The following is a 16,076-nucleotide window of genomic DNA, read 5'->3' on the forward strand; positions in this document are numbered from 1 at the left end:
CACACTGAAACGGTCAATCAATTTTTTAAAAATACTGCTAGGTTAATGCTAACATATACAGTATTTTTAGGCCTACTTTTTGCCTTGACTTCAGAGCAAAAATTTGAGACACAAGATCTCGCCTCAACACTCTTTACGTCTTTCCCTTTCATCTGATAGCTTAATATATACCGCGGAGCCTGAGATATGAGTGATCAAAGTTCCATTTTTAGGTCTACGTTTTGCTTTGACTTGAGAGCAAAAATCTGAGACGCAAGCGCGATACATTCCGTTTGCCTGAATTGGCTAGCTTGATGCTAACATTTGAGGTTTGTGCCCTGAGATATGAGTGACCAATATTTCATTTTTAGACCTACTTTTTACTACAGCAAAAATTTGAGATGCAAGCACTTAATTGTGGCAGAGATTTGACCTCAACCCATTTTACATATAGCTTAACGCTACCCTATATTGTGGTCCCCTGAGGTATGAACGACCGACGTTACAGTTTTAGGCCTTCTTGGTGCTTTGATTTGAGATCAAACATTTGCCATGCAAGCACTGTATGATGTCTTCGTCTTGTATGGGCTAGCTTAATGCTAACATATAAACAGATGTCCTGAGATATGAGTGACCAACATTGTTTTGCTTTGATTCGAGAGCAAGAAAAAGGAAAACGTGTTGCTTTCCGCCCGGTAGTTTTTTTGGTCAATTCTCTTCAGAGTCCTCTGAAATATTTACAATGCCAAAGCAGCTATATTACATTGCTGTGAAGCTGTGCTAAACATGTTGCCGATGTCTCTAATGCTCCCATTCTCAAGTGTGTTCTCTCCATTTTGCGGCATTTGACTCCAAACTCGTGTTATTTTGGGGGGCTTTCCCTTTTTGCTCTTCTTTTCCCTTCGCTTTTATCGGCGTCTTGTTCTACGGGAGCACTCGGGCTTTCCACAATATTGCCGCGGTATAAATTAAACATGCGTTCCGCGCAGTGATAATCTGCAGGCCTCTCGATTTTCACGCTGCATTCCCAATGAGCTTGGCCTGGTGTTGTTGCCTGTGATTTTAATGACTATTATTCTCGCAACGCGACAGCCGCCTGCTTGCTCCTGCTCTCCTTTCAATATTTCCATTTTTTTTTTTTTTTTTCCAACCGGTTATTTTAAGAACTGGGCGCTTTGTCATGTACTTAATGAAGATAGAAAGAATCCACTGATCCAAGAAGATGTCATTTGCTAAAACGTTGGGTTTTTTTTGATGAAAATTTTAGCATTAAATCATAAAAATAGAACAGCGGTACTTTTCCTTGTTATATGTCCAAGCTTGTTTACTCTTACTTTATGTGAGCATTGCCAGACACTCGAAAGCAGACTATCACAATGGAAGATACTATAATACTACTACAGTAATACTAAGATATTTTCAGGGTGTTGACATACTGTAGCTAGCAGGCTAACTGCACATTGCAATTGCACTTAAGTGAGGGGAGGGTTTGCATCACGAATGGTGTTTACGCCATCAAATTGTCGTGGAATTCATTAGTCCATTTGATAATCGAATAATCAGATAAATGTTTTTTTTAATCACTGTTATTATTGATTATTATCAGTATTATTTTGTAATTAAAGAAAGACATATAAGCACCAATGAACCATGATCACACAAATGGGAGCGATGCACTTTTGAGTACTGATGAATGCAAAGTGCAATTTACTTGTTATTTATACTACAGCTGCATATAATCATTTTCATAATAGATTAAGCTGTAATGCACCAACACAACAGTAACATGTCTGATTATGTTTATAAGTGCAAAGTGCCACCTGGTGGTGAATAAAAAATTACTTCAAACGCAAAAGCGATACTTCGATTGCGTCTTCCTCTGTCTCTCTTTGTCTTTTGGGAGATTTCCCAACCCAATTGCCTAAATTGCCTTGTTTTTTTTTTTTAATTTATTTTTTTAACCCCAAAATGCTTTGCATCGGTTAAGGGGTACTTGGCGGAAAGCATATTTCACAGGGGGTTCGTCACTGAAAAAGGTTGCGGACCACTGGTCTATAATATGTCTTAGCTTCACTATAAAATGCAAATTGTCTGAAAAGGTTAAAAAAAAAAAAAAAAGTTTCTATTGTTTGCAGGTCCAAGCAGCGATATTGCACGGCAAACCTCGGAGGAATCCCGAGGCAGTAAGTGCACACACTTGATGGCATGGCTACTCTTAAAATGCAACCGATGTCACTGATAAATAATTTCAAGGTTACAAACATCAAGCCCCCGCAATCACGCCGATCCGCCGATATTCATTTGGCATAAGTCAGTTTCATTCCGGCGCGCTTTTCATCAGAAATGGCCTGAAAAGAAGAGTCGGTGTGAATTTTTTATGCCCGGGGCTTACTGGGGACAGTGGCCGTGTTCTTCAGCGGCAGACGTCTGACGGCGCATGGCAGCAGAAATAACAAAATGGTCACAAACCCCGGCCGGGCTCTCCGGGTCACATGGCCTCGTTAAATTTTCAAGGGGAACGCCAGCAATCCCGACCGACACTTGATAAAAGGTCGGGAGGCGGCCGTAAAAAGACGTTTTTAAGGCGCATCGGCTCTACCTTTTAACTGTGCGATCTTGCCATTGTAGTTTGTTTTTCGTTTTTTTTTTTGTCGAAGACGCATCGTCCGTAAATCAGTCTTGGCTTTGGGCTCGTAGGCGCCACATTGCAGTGTTTCACACGTGTTACTTCGCCATAGTTGGTGCGAGACAAAATTCACACAGGTCTCAGTGTGTGTCTGTTAATGGGATTCTCCAGATGAAGACGCTACTATGGTGTCTCCATTAAAAATCAGGTCAGGTGACATTCATATGGACAGCGTACCCCCGGCCGTGAGCTTAATTCTAATATGAGCTATTTCGTTTTGCCTTGAATGTTTTAATGACAATTTCTGTTGAACAAATCTTTCTGTTACTCTTCCAGTTTCACGCAAGCTTTGTGGCAAAGCGCCGATGACACCTTCGGCTTCAAGGACGGCTCTGGCCGACGCGGTGCCCCCTTTCAGCCGCAATTCACGTACACTTCCAATTCTTGGCATTACCTTCGATCAAATAGCGCTAACTAGTTACTGCAGTGATGGCGGTAACTAGCTCAAGTCAAATTTCACTTTTCCTGATATATTTTTTAATTAGCGTATTTTCCAGACTGTAAGCCGCACCGGCATATAAGCCGCAGCCACAAAGACCGAGGAAGAAAAAAGAAAAAAAAAAAGTCTTTTGCCACTGATATGCCGACCTGGACTGAAGCCGCAGGTATATGGTGGTAAGCTGAAAATTGTCTACCAACTGCAACATCCTCCCTTTAAAAGACTGAACATGCATGCATATTTAGTCCCAACGTTATAGAAAACGGATGGATGGAGATCACCAACAGAATACTGCAGCTAAATAGCAGTTCAAACTCAAAATCAATACTTCGATAGCATTCTCTCTCCCGTTGTTTAATTGATCAATTATTTGAGTGAAAATTGCACACACTACAAATAAATAATATATACAATCATAAATTTAGAATTACTATCATGTAGACTGTGTACAGTATATCAAATTTACACGTCACAAACTTTTATACAAGATCTTATTCAATTTCGACATTTTTTTTGTTTATATAGGGTTAGGGTTTTTTAGTCATACGTTTGAAAACTCTTTTCGAGCACAGCCATTGATTCACATCTTTACAGTTCCATTTCAATGCTGTTCCATAAGATGACTCCTTGAACACGCATTTGCTCGAGCGGTGGGAAAAACCAGCAGATAAGCCGCACTGGACTATAAGGCGCAGGGTCCAAATCGTGAGGAAAAAGTTATAGTCAGAAAAATACAGTATGATGCTTTTGATGTTTTTACCTGGGCTTTTGCACGCATTTGCTAATCAACAGGTTTCCATTGCCCGCCGTACGAGGATTTCGCCTCCGGAGCGGATTCGTTTCGCATGGCGGCGGTCCACGGTGTAAGTAAACGCTTGACGGGCTATATTCCAAATCAGGGTGGGCCGTACGGTACGTATGTCGCCTCCCCTTTGCTAATAATCCCAAATTTGAATGTTTTCTGGCTACGGGGGCGCATTGTTTTCGCGCACTCGAATTCCCACCGAACAGCAGAATCACCTGCTCTGCGGTTAATTTGCAGGGAGCTTTGCGGTAAAGCGCTGGCTGCGCGCTGGCTGCGCGCTGGCTTGCGTCCTTTCAGCGCAGGCCTCTAATGAGCAGGTGTAGGAGGACACTCACGCGTACGGACGCGTGCCGCCGCGTGTCCGGGGAGGACGGCTAATGAGGCTTTAAAAGCCACAACTGTCCACTCCGCCCCTTCGCAGGCCTCCAGCTGTCAGAGAGCAACGCCGATCCCCATTGACACACCGGGGCGGCTCGCGTTAGCATAGCGCTAAGCGCCGCACACGTCACGGGATTAGCCGAGCAGCTTCATTAAACGCTCGACGAGCACCGGATAACGTCTCGGAAATCAAAGTCGGAGGAAAAAAAAGCGCACGCGGTTTTCCGTTCCTTTCACTTTGATTTATTGACGGCAATTGCGACGTGACATGCGGCAAACAACATATAAATAAGTCAAGGGCCATCTTAAATGCATTCCCATGAAATTTTTAGTGCCGCTGTAATATAAGCCACTACCTGTCATGAATTCCAAATAACCTTGGCTCTATCCTCTTAGACCGGGCCCAGCGCGCCTCATTCCTTATTACTGGCCTGACAAGGAAATGTTTACCCATCCGACAAGAGACATGCCATTCCGTCGTTGAAAAAAAAGCAATTTCACCTGACTGGAATAGCGCCGCGTGTCCTCTCACTGTATCCTTGCTGGCTATAATTTTGTTGTCATTTGCTTGGCTGCGATCATATCATTGAAGTGACAGTAGTGGGCATTAGGTAAAGTCCCCGAGCCGGTGCTCACTTTCGGCCCTTTTTCTCTCCTTGTCATTCACATTGATTAGATTAGACCCAGGTGGCCCGCGCGCGTTCCTTCGGCATGACGGCCATCGGGATGTTACGAGGGAGACTACTCATATTATCTTTTATACTTGGGAATTTGAAAGCGAAATTTGTTCGGTTAGCAATGAAGATTAGCATTATTCATTAATAATTCAATACAAAGCCGTTATGTAACAACAATTATAGGAATGATAACTAAGAAGAAACTAAGATTCAAACGTTCTCGTGTATGAAGGGATCAAAAATCGATTATCCTGTCGATTATTCCGTGCGTTAATCAAGTTTTCACCCTATTTTTTTCTATTAATCTTTCATAATCCAGTAAGGTAAAATGTAAATTGAAGTAAATATATATAATTTCTCTATTATATTCTATTTGTTTAATTTTTGGACACCAACAAAATTTGACTATGTTAACCTTTCAGCAATTGCAATTAGCTTTAGCGCGCTAGCAATTACCACTTAAGGTTAACAACAATTACATACCGTTAAGGTCACACATACATAATTTTATATGTACATTATACAATACATGCGATTTTGTCCTTGAAATTATTTACACACGACAATTCCATGAGTAAACTTGAAAATTTGCCTGTTAGCGACTATGAAGTCAACAACTTACTTCTATGGGGAAGTTTTCCCTTCATTTTGGGAATCTCCACGTCCTAATATTGCCTTTAATGAAGGCAGCATCGAATGCTAACAACTAAATTATGTTCTTCTTCTTCTTCCTCAGGCGCTGTGGTTTTCTTATTAATCAAATGCACAAGGTGTAATCAGAGAGGGATGATACACACACATATATATACAGTATATACACATATATATTAGAACATTTTCAATCATTGATGGGATACAATAATTATCACTTTGGTCATTATCGTCTCTGTGCCATGGCCCAAAGGAATGAAATGAGGAACTCCCAGGAGCATCCAGACGAGTTAGCCTTCACAGTTAACTTCATTGGTTGGTTCAAGGGATTAAAAAAAAAAAAAAGCCCATTGTGTATATTCAAGATCAGCGATGGAAGTGAACCATAATCCCGTAATTAAGGGATCGGAGAGTAGCCTCCTCTTTTGCTCGGGTCCGGACAAGCCCATGCTTGCACGTTTCACAACAATAAATCACTGGACCCTTCAGCCTTACAGTATAATAACCTCTCTCGTTAGCGTTACACCACATTCATTAGCGGCACAAGCTATGTACACGTACTCTACATTATAGCTAGCGATCCTACTGTTTTTCTGTTCATCTCATGCTCTGAACACAAGTTGATATGCTGTTGTTTTTGACTAGACTGCAAATCAACAGGAAAGTTTCTTGGAAAATCCTTGATTTAGAGTGACCGTAGACGTATTATTGTCCTTATTAAAACTTTAAAGTATTCTTTAGTAGTATTTGTAAAACATAGAATGATTCACACTTGTTTTGATTGGGAGTTCTCAGTCGCTCATGTCAGTTCTCGAAATAAGAGGCCCGGTGTGCTTGCTTCAACTTGTTTGGCTCGCTTAGTTGAAGAACTAATAAATTGACTTTATAAAAAGAGAAGCAAACATTGTACTTTATATTTAGACAGCAACATTTTCAACCGGGCCTTAGAATTTCATCCAAAGAAAGTCAGCTATCTTAACACTAATCAATAAAGCTTAACACAATAGCTCCATTACCAGAAATGAACATTGAATTTGTTCACAAAGTTTCAAGGAACAGCGTCATTTCAAAACCGGGGTTCACTGTCGTCACATTTCACTTGACTTTTATTTTTCACAACGTTGGCGCAAGCACATGGAACACTTTGTAAGGCCTACGCGCGCATTCGTTGTAAGCACATTTCCATTAATATCATGAAATCTAGCTGTTAGCCGGTGTGGTCAATTTGCCCTTACAAAGCAAATGAAATGCTGCGTAAAGTAGCTCAGCAGCGAGTATGAAATCATGCCCGACCCCCTCCCGCAAAAGGCAGCATGTGTTACCTTGGTAATAAGCTTATTAGTCCAGAGAGCAAGGTGTTCACTGTGCAGCCCTGGCTGCAGCTGCTCCCACTTCATCTACTATGACTTGTTTTCTTGATATTTTCTGTCTTATGTCAATCACCGAGATGAGAACTTCAACTTTGATGCTGCTGTCGTCACAACGGGGTTCCGTATTTTGTGTGTGTGTACCTAATGAAATGACCGGCGAGTGTCCACTCAGACGTAATCAATGTGATTATTTTTCTTTCAAATATTCAAAAGTCAACAGTCGATATGGAAGGCTGTGTGCCTTGTCCCCGATATCAGTGCACTGGCTCATAACTTCAGCGCCTATGAAATATTCAGCAGCCCTGGGACTCATAAACACATCTTCAGTGAGACGCGGTGATTTCACGCTATATCGCAAACATTTTAAGGCATCCCATGCACTAGGGCTGTCATGGGCTGTCTGTCATTGATGTGAATAATAAATCCCCTCTTGTCCTCTGCAGACATACTTTGGCACTCATGCCGCATAAATAGGTAAATAACGTGCGTAAAATAGCTAAACAAGGAGATAAATAACCTACACTCTAAAAACAGTTGGGTCAGAAATAGCCCAATTATGCTTGCCCACTCGGGTTGATTCGCCCTAACTTTTTGGTTTCTTCTTTCTCGCAAAATTGGGTGGTTTTGTACACAAATAGGGTCAACATTTGTTTTTTTTATTTTATCATTTTAAACAATTGTATGATATAACCTAGAAAATTGGATCAAAGTGACCCAAAATTGGGTTGTCCATGTTTGACCCATATTTTTTTTAACCCCAACTTAATTAGCGTGTAGTGGGGAGTAAAAATCCATTTTTTTGTTTGCTTGTTTGTTTTTTGTTTTTAACAAAACCACCATTTCTGATTAATGCACGTTTATTTTTTCATTTGACCCCAAATTATGGGTTAAATTGACCCCTTAAAAACTACCATAGGTCCATAGTAACCCAATAACCAATTTGGGTGGCTAAAACAGGACCCAACTTTTATTGGACTTTCATGTTACCCAATTATTGGGCCTGTCTTTTTTTTTTCATTTGGGTTATTTTTTGCCCTTTTTCTTTTAAAAGAAGGTTGGCGTTCACATGGCCCTGGAGTCTGGATATACACTTTTGAGAGAAAAAAAACCTCATCTCCTATTTGAGTTATATTTTAAATGGAATCTATAACACCCTAAAAATAGTTGAATTAAATAACCCCATCATGGGAACAAAAAAAGGCCCAGTATTCTAGTCAATTTAATTCCAACTTTTGAATTGTTTTATACAAAACTCGAAAAAGAAACCCTTCTTTTTTGAGGCTATCTTATAGAACTGGATGTTCTGTGCAAAACAACCCCAAAATGTGGGTCAAATCACCCAAATATTTGTTCTTTTTATCGAAGTAATTATTGAAAGAGTTTGAGCAAATGAATAATCAAATAAAATTGGGTGTCACCTTACACACATTTTGGATTAAGTAATAGCGGTACTCAAATGATAGTAGTGGGGTTTTCATGTCAATTATCATGAGCGTCGGATGTTTTGGCGATGCACCTCACTTGCTTAATTGAGACGTGCCTAATTAAATTGCAAGCAGCCCCAGCCAATCGGCGAGCCGCTTTCATTAGAGGCAGGATGGAGAGGCGCGCTCTCCCGCGCGCTTGAATGCGGAATTGCTTCAAGCGGTCATCTTTTTTTTTTCACTTCACTGCACTGCATTGCATTGTGGGAGTCGAGTGCTAATAGTAACAAATATCTAGTGAAAGAGAGACTGCAGCGATCTATAGGTTGAGAAATGCAAGTGCAGATCTCGCCTCAGGCCGGTGACCCGAGCGAGAAGCGCGTGCACGCGAGCAACGCACTTTCGGGCTGCGATGGAATGGACGCGCATCTCTCGTCCATCCTCTCAAAGTGCGCGGAGGGAAGTTCTCCCGTGAAAAAAAGCCCCAGGGAGATGACGAATGAGTCGGAGGCAGACACTTTCCCCGACCCCAAGGACGCGCGCGGGGGCAAACTCTCCCCTCCCGGCGGCGGTGCGAGCGGAGACGCCGACGCCCGTCACGTTCACACCCTCCATGGAGCAGGAGCGGGAGACAAGTGCAACTTCTCTCCGCCGTCCGCCTCCGCAGCAGGAGCCATGTTCCCCTACCCGAGCCAGCACGCCGCCTTCTCCATCGGCAGCCCCGGACGCTACGTGGCGCACCACCCGGTGCTGGCCAACGGAGCCTACAACGGCCTGCTGAGCAACTCTCCGGCGGCGCAGGGCTACCCGCCGCCGCCGCCGCCGCCTCCTCCGCCGCCGCCGCCCGCCGCCGCCGGCTACCCGTACGCGCAGCAGTACGGGGCGGCGTACCAGGGAGGCGCCTTCTACCAGTTCTCCCCGGCCCAGGCTGCGGGGCTGGTGCCGGGCAAGGCGCAGGTTTACCTGTGCAACAGGGCCCTGTGGCTCAAGTTCCACAGGCACCAGACCGAGATGATCATCACCAAGCAGGGACGGTGAGGAGTTCGGGTTTTGTCACCGCCGCCCCGCCTTTCCACCCCCAAACGAAAAACCCAACTTTTTCATACGGCCTTCTCTTATCTTGTAGGAGGATGTTCCCGTTTTTAAGCTTCAACATTTCCGGCCTGGACCCGACTGCTCATTATAACATTTTTGTGGACGTTATCCTGGCCGATCCAAATCACTGGAGGTTCCAAGGAGGCAAATGGGTTCCGTGCGGAAAGGCCGACACCAACGTCGTGGGTAATTATGCTGCACATTTTTTCTTTTCTGAAAAAAAATGGTGAAATGTGTGAAACGACAAACATTTATTTCATCAACAACACCACGGCCGCGTGCGTGAACGACGATCGTGTCTTATTTTTCGAGGTGGATTTAAAATTAAAGGCAAGACGCGAAAAATTGAACAACAAAAATCTTTTCTCCCACAATTTTTGGCAAACTAACTTTTACTTTTGATTTGTTTAAATCATTAAATGGGATTTCAATATTCGCGCAAAATTTCAAGATACTATCAAAACTTACACTCATAGATGTAGAATTATATATATATATATATATATATATATATATATATATATATATATATATATATATATATATATATATGTGTGTATATATATGTATATATATATGTATATGTGTGTGTGTGTGTGTGTGTGTGTGTATTGCAAGGAATTGCATCAAATTGGCATGTAGTTAGAATATATTTTGTTTTTGCATTATCTTAACCTAGAATATGTAAGAATTACTTGATCATATAGATTGGCTCAAATTATATTCAAATTTTATGTGTTTATAAATAATTGTAATAATTATTATCATGTTTTGAGACACAACTACAAACAGCTAAAAAGTGGCTGATAAGAATATTTCTCTTTTATCCGAAAATGGCACATAGGCTCATTCAAAAGTGCTTTGTTTTTTTTTTTTGTACGAATTAGCATTATTGTGTTTTTCTTCCTCGGGTTTTTATTTTTATATACAGCTCTATACATGGTACTTGATTCGATTTATGAAAACGCATTTTTATTTCTAGGAAATCGGGTTTACATGCACCCAGATTCGCCAAACACAGGTGCACACTGGATGCGTCAGGAGATCTCCTTTGGCAAATTAAAGCTGACGAATAATAAAGGGGCCTCCAACAACACGGGACAGGTAAGACGATCGCGTGAAATCACTTTCGAAACATGATTTCATTTCTTTGTTATGCAGGCATACATATTGCATGGCAAAAGTCTGTTGCACACTTTTATGCGCGTGTGTGTGCGTGTGTCTGTGTGTGTGTGCGTGTGCGTGCGCGTATGCGTGTGTTTTTGTGCAGATGGTGGTCCTGCAGTCTCTGCACAAGTACCAGCCGCGGCTCCACGTGGTGGAGGTGAACGAGGACGGAACCGAGGACGTCAGCCAGCCGGGCAGAGTCCAGACGTTCACCTTCACCGAGACGCAGTTCATCGCCGTCACCGCCTACCAGAACACCGACGTGAGAACAACTTCATTTCCTTCATTATCCCGAATTGTACCGTGACAACAAACATTTCGCGCACCTTCTGTTTCTAACAGATTACGCAACTGAAAATTGACCACAACCCTTTTGCCAAAGGATTTCGGGACAATTATGACACGTAAGTTTTGTAACCAATACCCCGAAAAGTAGACGATAAATATTGGATATTACGATGAATTGAGATGCAAATCTCCTTTTTAAATTTTGCAAGATAAATATAAAATTTGGTAATAAATGTTGTCCATGTGCCTAATGAAGTGAGCAGCTGTTGCATTTTCAGACACTGGTGTTTCATGATGAATAATAAAATAGCCTAATATAGAAAACGTTAATTCGGACATTATTCCTCCATTAAATGTTTAATTTTCTCAATAGAACAGGTGCATGTCTTTATGCTGGTATACCTAATCAAGTGGCCAGTGGGCGCGTCTTTAGACTAGAAGTGATGTTTTAGTAAAAAAGGAAAACTAGGAAAATCTATGTGTCATCGTGAAAATTAATTATTTTAATGATCACAATAATATGAAAATAATGATTTTTGAATTTAAAGCAATGTATTATAGTTTTGCTTGATAATTATTGAAATAATCATCAAATATTTATAAATACAACAGGCACGATTTTTAAACGTGATCTTGATTCAGAAAACATTGAAAATGTGTTCCTATACTCAACATGCTTATTCAACTCATAATTATAAAAAAAGAATGTAAAATATAATTTGCTTTTTGTCCATGTGCTCTGCTTATGAATGATGATGACGATGTTTGATATTAATATTATATTTATCATTCTATTTCTTTCCTAAACTAGTTAGTGCCAGATGTGTTGCGACCCTTCTTTTCCGCAACACTAAGATAAATAGATAGATAGATAAATAAATAAATGCCTGTAGTGTATCTCTTGGCGGTTGAAAGAAATGTAAAATTTCGTCTTTCGGGTTGGATGGGTTTTTAATCTATCATTGACTGATTTGTAGAAATAATACAACACTTCTATCACTTCCCAAATTATTTTCAATAATAGAAAAGAAAATACTGTTTTATTGTCATTAGCTGAAATATAACAAAATAGGAAGCGCTGCTCCGGTTGGTTAATATGAAATAAATTTGAACAATAACGAAAGGAACTATTGTAGAGTTAAAACCGGGCGAAATAGTTGCATTTTTTTTGCAACATGTGTTCTTGAATTAAATGACTGTATTCGAACATTCATCACAACGTCATGCAATCACGTCGGTCTCCAGTGTGTACACAGGCTGCGACATCGACCGGCTGACTCCGTCCCCGGGCGAGTCCCCCCGCTCGCAACTCATGGCGGGGCCCCGCTACGCCGTGCACAGCCCCTTCCTCCAAGAGCAGTTCGTCAGCTCCTACGCCAAATCCCGCTTCCATCCCGGCGTGGCGGCGGCGGCGGCGGTAGCGGCTGCGGGCGCCGACCGCGGCGTGGCCCTCGGCAACAGCTTGCAGAGCGACGAGCCCCCGGTGGGCGGCGCCCCGCAGCGCTGGTTCGTCTCCCCTGCCAACAACCGACTGGACTTCGCCGCCTCGGCCTACGAGGCCGCCGACTTCGCCGGCAACGCCGCCACCCTGCTGTCGTACGCCGCCGCCGGCGTCAAGGCGCTCCCGTTGCCCCCGGCGGGCTGCTCCAACCGGGCGACGCTCGGCTACTACGCGGACCCTTCCGGCTGGGGGGGGCGCACCCCGCCGCAGTACTGCGGGGGCGTGGGCGGCAAGGCCGCTTCCGTCTTCCCTTGCTGGCCCGCCAACTCCCTCGGGGGGAGGGGCAACTGCCTGGCGGAGGAGGGCGACTCGGTGCCCGCGCAGCGCTCGCCCGTCGGCGGCTCGGAGGAGGCCAAGGCCAAAGAGGTGACCTCCGAGTCGAGCTGGATCGAGACGCCGTCGTCCATCAAGTCCATCGACTCCAGCGACTCGGGCATCTTCGAGGCGGTCAAGCGGAGGCGGATGTCGCCCTCCTCCACCCCGGCGCCGGACGCTGTGTCCCCGCTCAAGTCGGACCTTCAGCTGAGGGAGGACAAGGCCTGCTCCAAGGACATTGGCTACTACAGCTTCTACCCTACCGGCTAAATCAGTCCATCAGTAAATCGATCGACCTTCATTTCTTTCTTTCTTTCTTTCTTTCTTTCTTTCTTTCTTTCTTTCTTTCTTTCTTTCTTTCTTTCTTTCTTTCTTTCTTTCTTTCTTTCTTTCTTTCTTTCTTTCTTTCTTTCTTTCTTTCTTTCTTTCTTTCTATCTATCTATCTATCTATCTATCTATCTATCTATCTATCTATCTATCTATCTATCTATCTATCTATCTATCTATCTATCTATCTATCTATACCATACCTACCTATCGTATCTCCTTTCCTTGCCTCCTTCCTTCCTTCTTGTCTTCCCTTCCTGCCTTCCTCAACCCTTCCTTCCTTCCTTTCTTCAATCTCTCATACTATCCACCCTTCCTTTCTTCTTGCCTTCCTTCCTGCCTTACTCGATCCTTCCCTTTCTTCCTCCCCCCCTCACTTCCTTCCTTCCTTCCTTCCTTCCTTCCATTATTGCTTCCTTTCCTTCATCTCTCACACTGTAACAAGCCTTCCCATCCTTTTTCGCATCCTGCCATCCGCTCTTTCCTCTATTTTCTCTCAAGCCGCTCAAAATAAGGTCTACACACCTCTGTTTAAATGCCATTTCCCCCATTAGTAGCTTGTATGTCTCAATGGAGGGGGGGTCAAATAAAAAGAAACAAAATAATGTAGTTGCAAAAGTGTACACGCCCTCCTATAGCTAGAAAGTGACTGTGCTTACTCTGATATTTAAATTATCAGCATACACAGGAACAGAGCTACGTTGTGGCCTAGGAAATTTCTGCCATTTTCACATGCATGCACTTTTCTAAGAGCACTTGATACCTGTCAGTCATTTATATTAACTGCATATTTACATTTGAATGTAAAAAATAACTTCATTTCATCCTCAATCACCCCACGCTGAGGTGGGCACCCCATAGTAAAATTTCTGGCTACGCCCCTGAGCTGACACCTTGCCATGGTTTAAAGTCCTTCTTCTGCGGTACTGTGTCTCATTTGTGTACGTTCAACAGCAAAGTTGTGTTACATCAAAAGAAAAGCATTGAAAACAACACAAGGCAGCTGAAATTTCACCCAGATGGTGGTAGAATGTCAAAGTACGATTGGCACACCCGCTTAGTTATCACACTTCCAAGAGTGTACCCTTCCTTGGATAAAATACTGCAAGTAGAATTGAGACGAATGTCTCAAAGATTTGGACACAATACCGCAAAGCTGTTTTAGTAGGCTTTCCGTGACATTTTCTTGCAGAATATCAACTACGACTAAATGCTGTTTCAATCACATCTGCAAACTTGCCAGAAATTCCTATAGCCCCTTCAATGTTGTTGTTGAAAATAATTCATCTTAGTATCAAAATTTCTCCCACAAAAATGGAGCATTTAAATGGGGCTGTGTAGACTTTTTTTTTTTTTAAATCCAATCTATTCAACGTTCCCATCTATCAAAATTAACTGTTTACTTCCGCTGTTAATAGCCAAAAAGTGTACATTATCCACCATTCACTTCTAACTATCAGGGCCACTGTAAATAGGAGTATAATTTATATATATTAATAATGATTATTGGTGATAGTGATTGGATGTACCCTACAAATACAGTAGTGTTGAAAAGAACAAATATTCTGTCAAGTAGCCTCAAGTTCTATATATACACAGTAAATACCCATATTGAGAAAATGTACTGTACATGACATGTTTTTGTGTAGCAAAACACTCATATTTTGTACTTAATTCCAAACTGTAGGCTATAAAATGTTTCTGATGTTATACGGATCACTGCTACATTTGTGATACGTGCTTGAAAACAACTTATATGTATGTAATGTGATTTTTTGAATAGAGGCTGTTTTTGTTGTTAAAAAAAAAATCAGGGTCTGTTGGAATGCCATAGAAGCAGAATAAATCATTTTAGGCTATCGCCAGGTTATGGTAACCTGTATTGCCATTTATGATGTTTGAATAGTGTCCCTGAATTCATTTTTTAAAAAAATATTTCTTTAAGGTGTTGCTTTGCATTTAAAAAAAATTAAATATATTCTCCTTACTCCAACTAGACAATACAAAATGTTCTGACTTCGTATTGCGTTAAAATTAAGCAGAGCAATGGAGTCAGCCATTTTGTGATTGTCACCTGCTGTCGATTGGAAATGACGTCACAGGGCCCAGCCGCTCACCTCTTTTCTGAGTCTTGTCACCTCGTTCGAAGGCCGGACAGGGGGCATTCTGACGTCACTTTTAGTCGACAGCAGACGGGAGTTTAAGGTAAAATGGCAGCTCTCAGAGACGGATAAAAATGTGTCGATTATTCTGCTTCCGTTTTTGTGCTGAAACAGTTTTCTGTGCCACAGGGAGTTCGGAATGTTAATGCTTTATCTGTGACCACAAGCAGTGTGCTGGAAGTGCTTTTATTTTACATTTAGGTGCTATTTTCGCCGTGGAAGTGATTCTTGTGGATTTAATGTGTGTGCGTGTTGATGGAAGCGGGAGTATTGGCAGAGAAGTTCCCAGTCTCGAACAGCAGATGGCGACAGCTGCACAGCCGCTTCTGGGTAACGCAAACCACGCACGTATAGGTCGGCCCTTGAGTCACGCAATTTCGATTTGATTCTTTTCGATTCATATTTAAACTGCAAATGGTAAAGGCTTTTGGTCCTCATTTTTAATTGCTCCGTTTTTAAGATGGTTTACCACTAATCGAGGTTAACAGCTGTGTGCAAACATTAGGCAAAGACAGATTCTGTTTAAGCCACTTTTAAATAGCAAACTAAATTTCGTCATTTTTAAGTGAAGTAGAGAAAATGCACTTTCAGATGAATACTTGGCAAGGCTTGGTTCCAATTTAGACAAATGCCAGGTATATAGCACTTAACACTTTTCCTGATATGTCCGTGCAAAACTTTGCCATTTCTCAAGAAACTTTTTCTCCCGGTTAAAATAGATAAATAAATGAATACCAGAAAAGGAGTTTCATCGATAAAAATACGACTGAAAAGGTTAGTAGTGCATTAGCTTGCGTGTCAGAATTGTATC

At 42.1% G+C, this 16,076-nt stretch overlaps 1 protein-coding gene across 1 annotated transcript; it reads left to right on the forward strand.

The window, feature by feature from the left end:
- Nucleotides 1–8,709: 8,709 nt before the first annotated feature.
- On the forward strand, nt 8,710–14,962 carry tbr1b (T-box brain transcription factor 1b). Its single transcript, XM_088415396.1, has 6 exons — nt 8,710–9,443; nt 9,536–9,690; nt 10,487–10,608; nt 10,775–10,933; nt 11,014–11,075; nt 12,205–14,962. The coding sequence occupies exons 1-6, from the start codon at nt 8,743–8,745 to the stop codon at nt 13,043–13,045; spliced, it is 2,040 nt and encodes a 679-aa protein (XP_088271522.1). The 5' UTR covers nt 8,710–8,742; the 3' UTR covers nt 13,046–14,962.
- The last annotated feature ends 1,114 nt before the right edge of the window (nt 14,963–16,076 follow it).

This window comes from Hippichthys cyanospilos, chromosome 5 (assembly GCF_059441005.1).
Source record: "Hippichthys cyanospilos isolate Australia breed blue-spotted pipefish chromosome 5, RoL_Hcya_1.0, whole genome shotgun sequence".
In the NCBI taxonomy this organism is placed as follows: Eukaryota; Metazoa; Chordata; class Actinopteri; order Syngnathiformes; family Syngnathidae; genus Hippichthys; species Hippichthys cyanospilos.

What these genes read in the sequence shown, in the direction of transcription:
- tbr1b (XM_088415396.1), top strand. Translation starts at nt 8,743, where the DNA reads ATGCAAGTGCAGATCTCGCCTCAGGCCGGTGACCCGAGCGAGAAGCGC. An exon ending in CCGCCTACCAGAACACCGAC is followed by an intron (nt 10,934 to 11,013) that starts GTGAGAACAACT and finishes TGTTTCTAACAG; the next exon opens with ATTACGCAACTGAAAATTGA. An exon ending in TTTCGGGACAATTATGACAC is followed by an intron (nt 11,076 to 12,204) that starts GTAAGTTTTGTA and finishes GTCGGTCTCCAG; the next exon opens with TGTGTACACAGGCTGCGACA.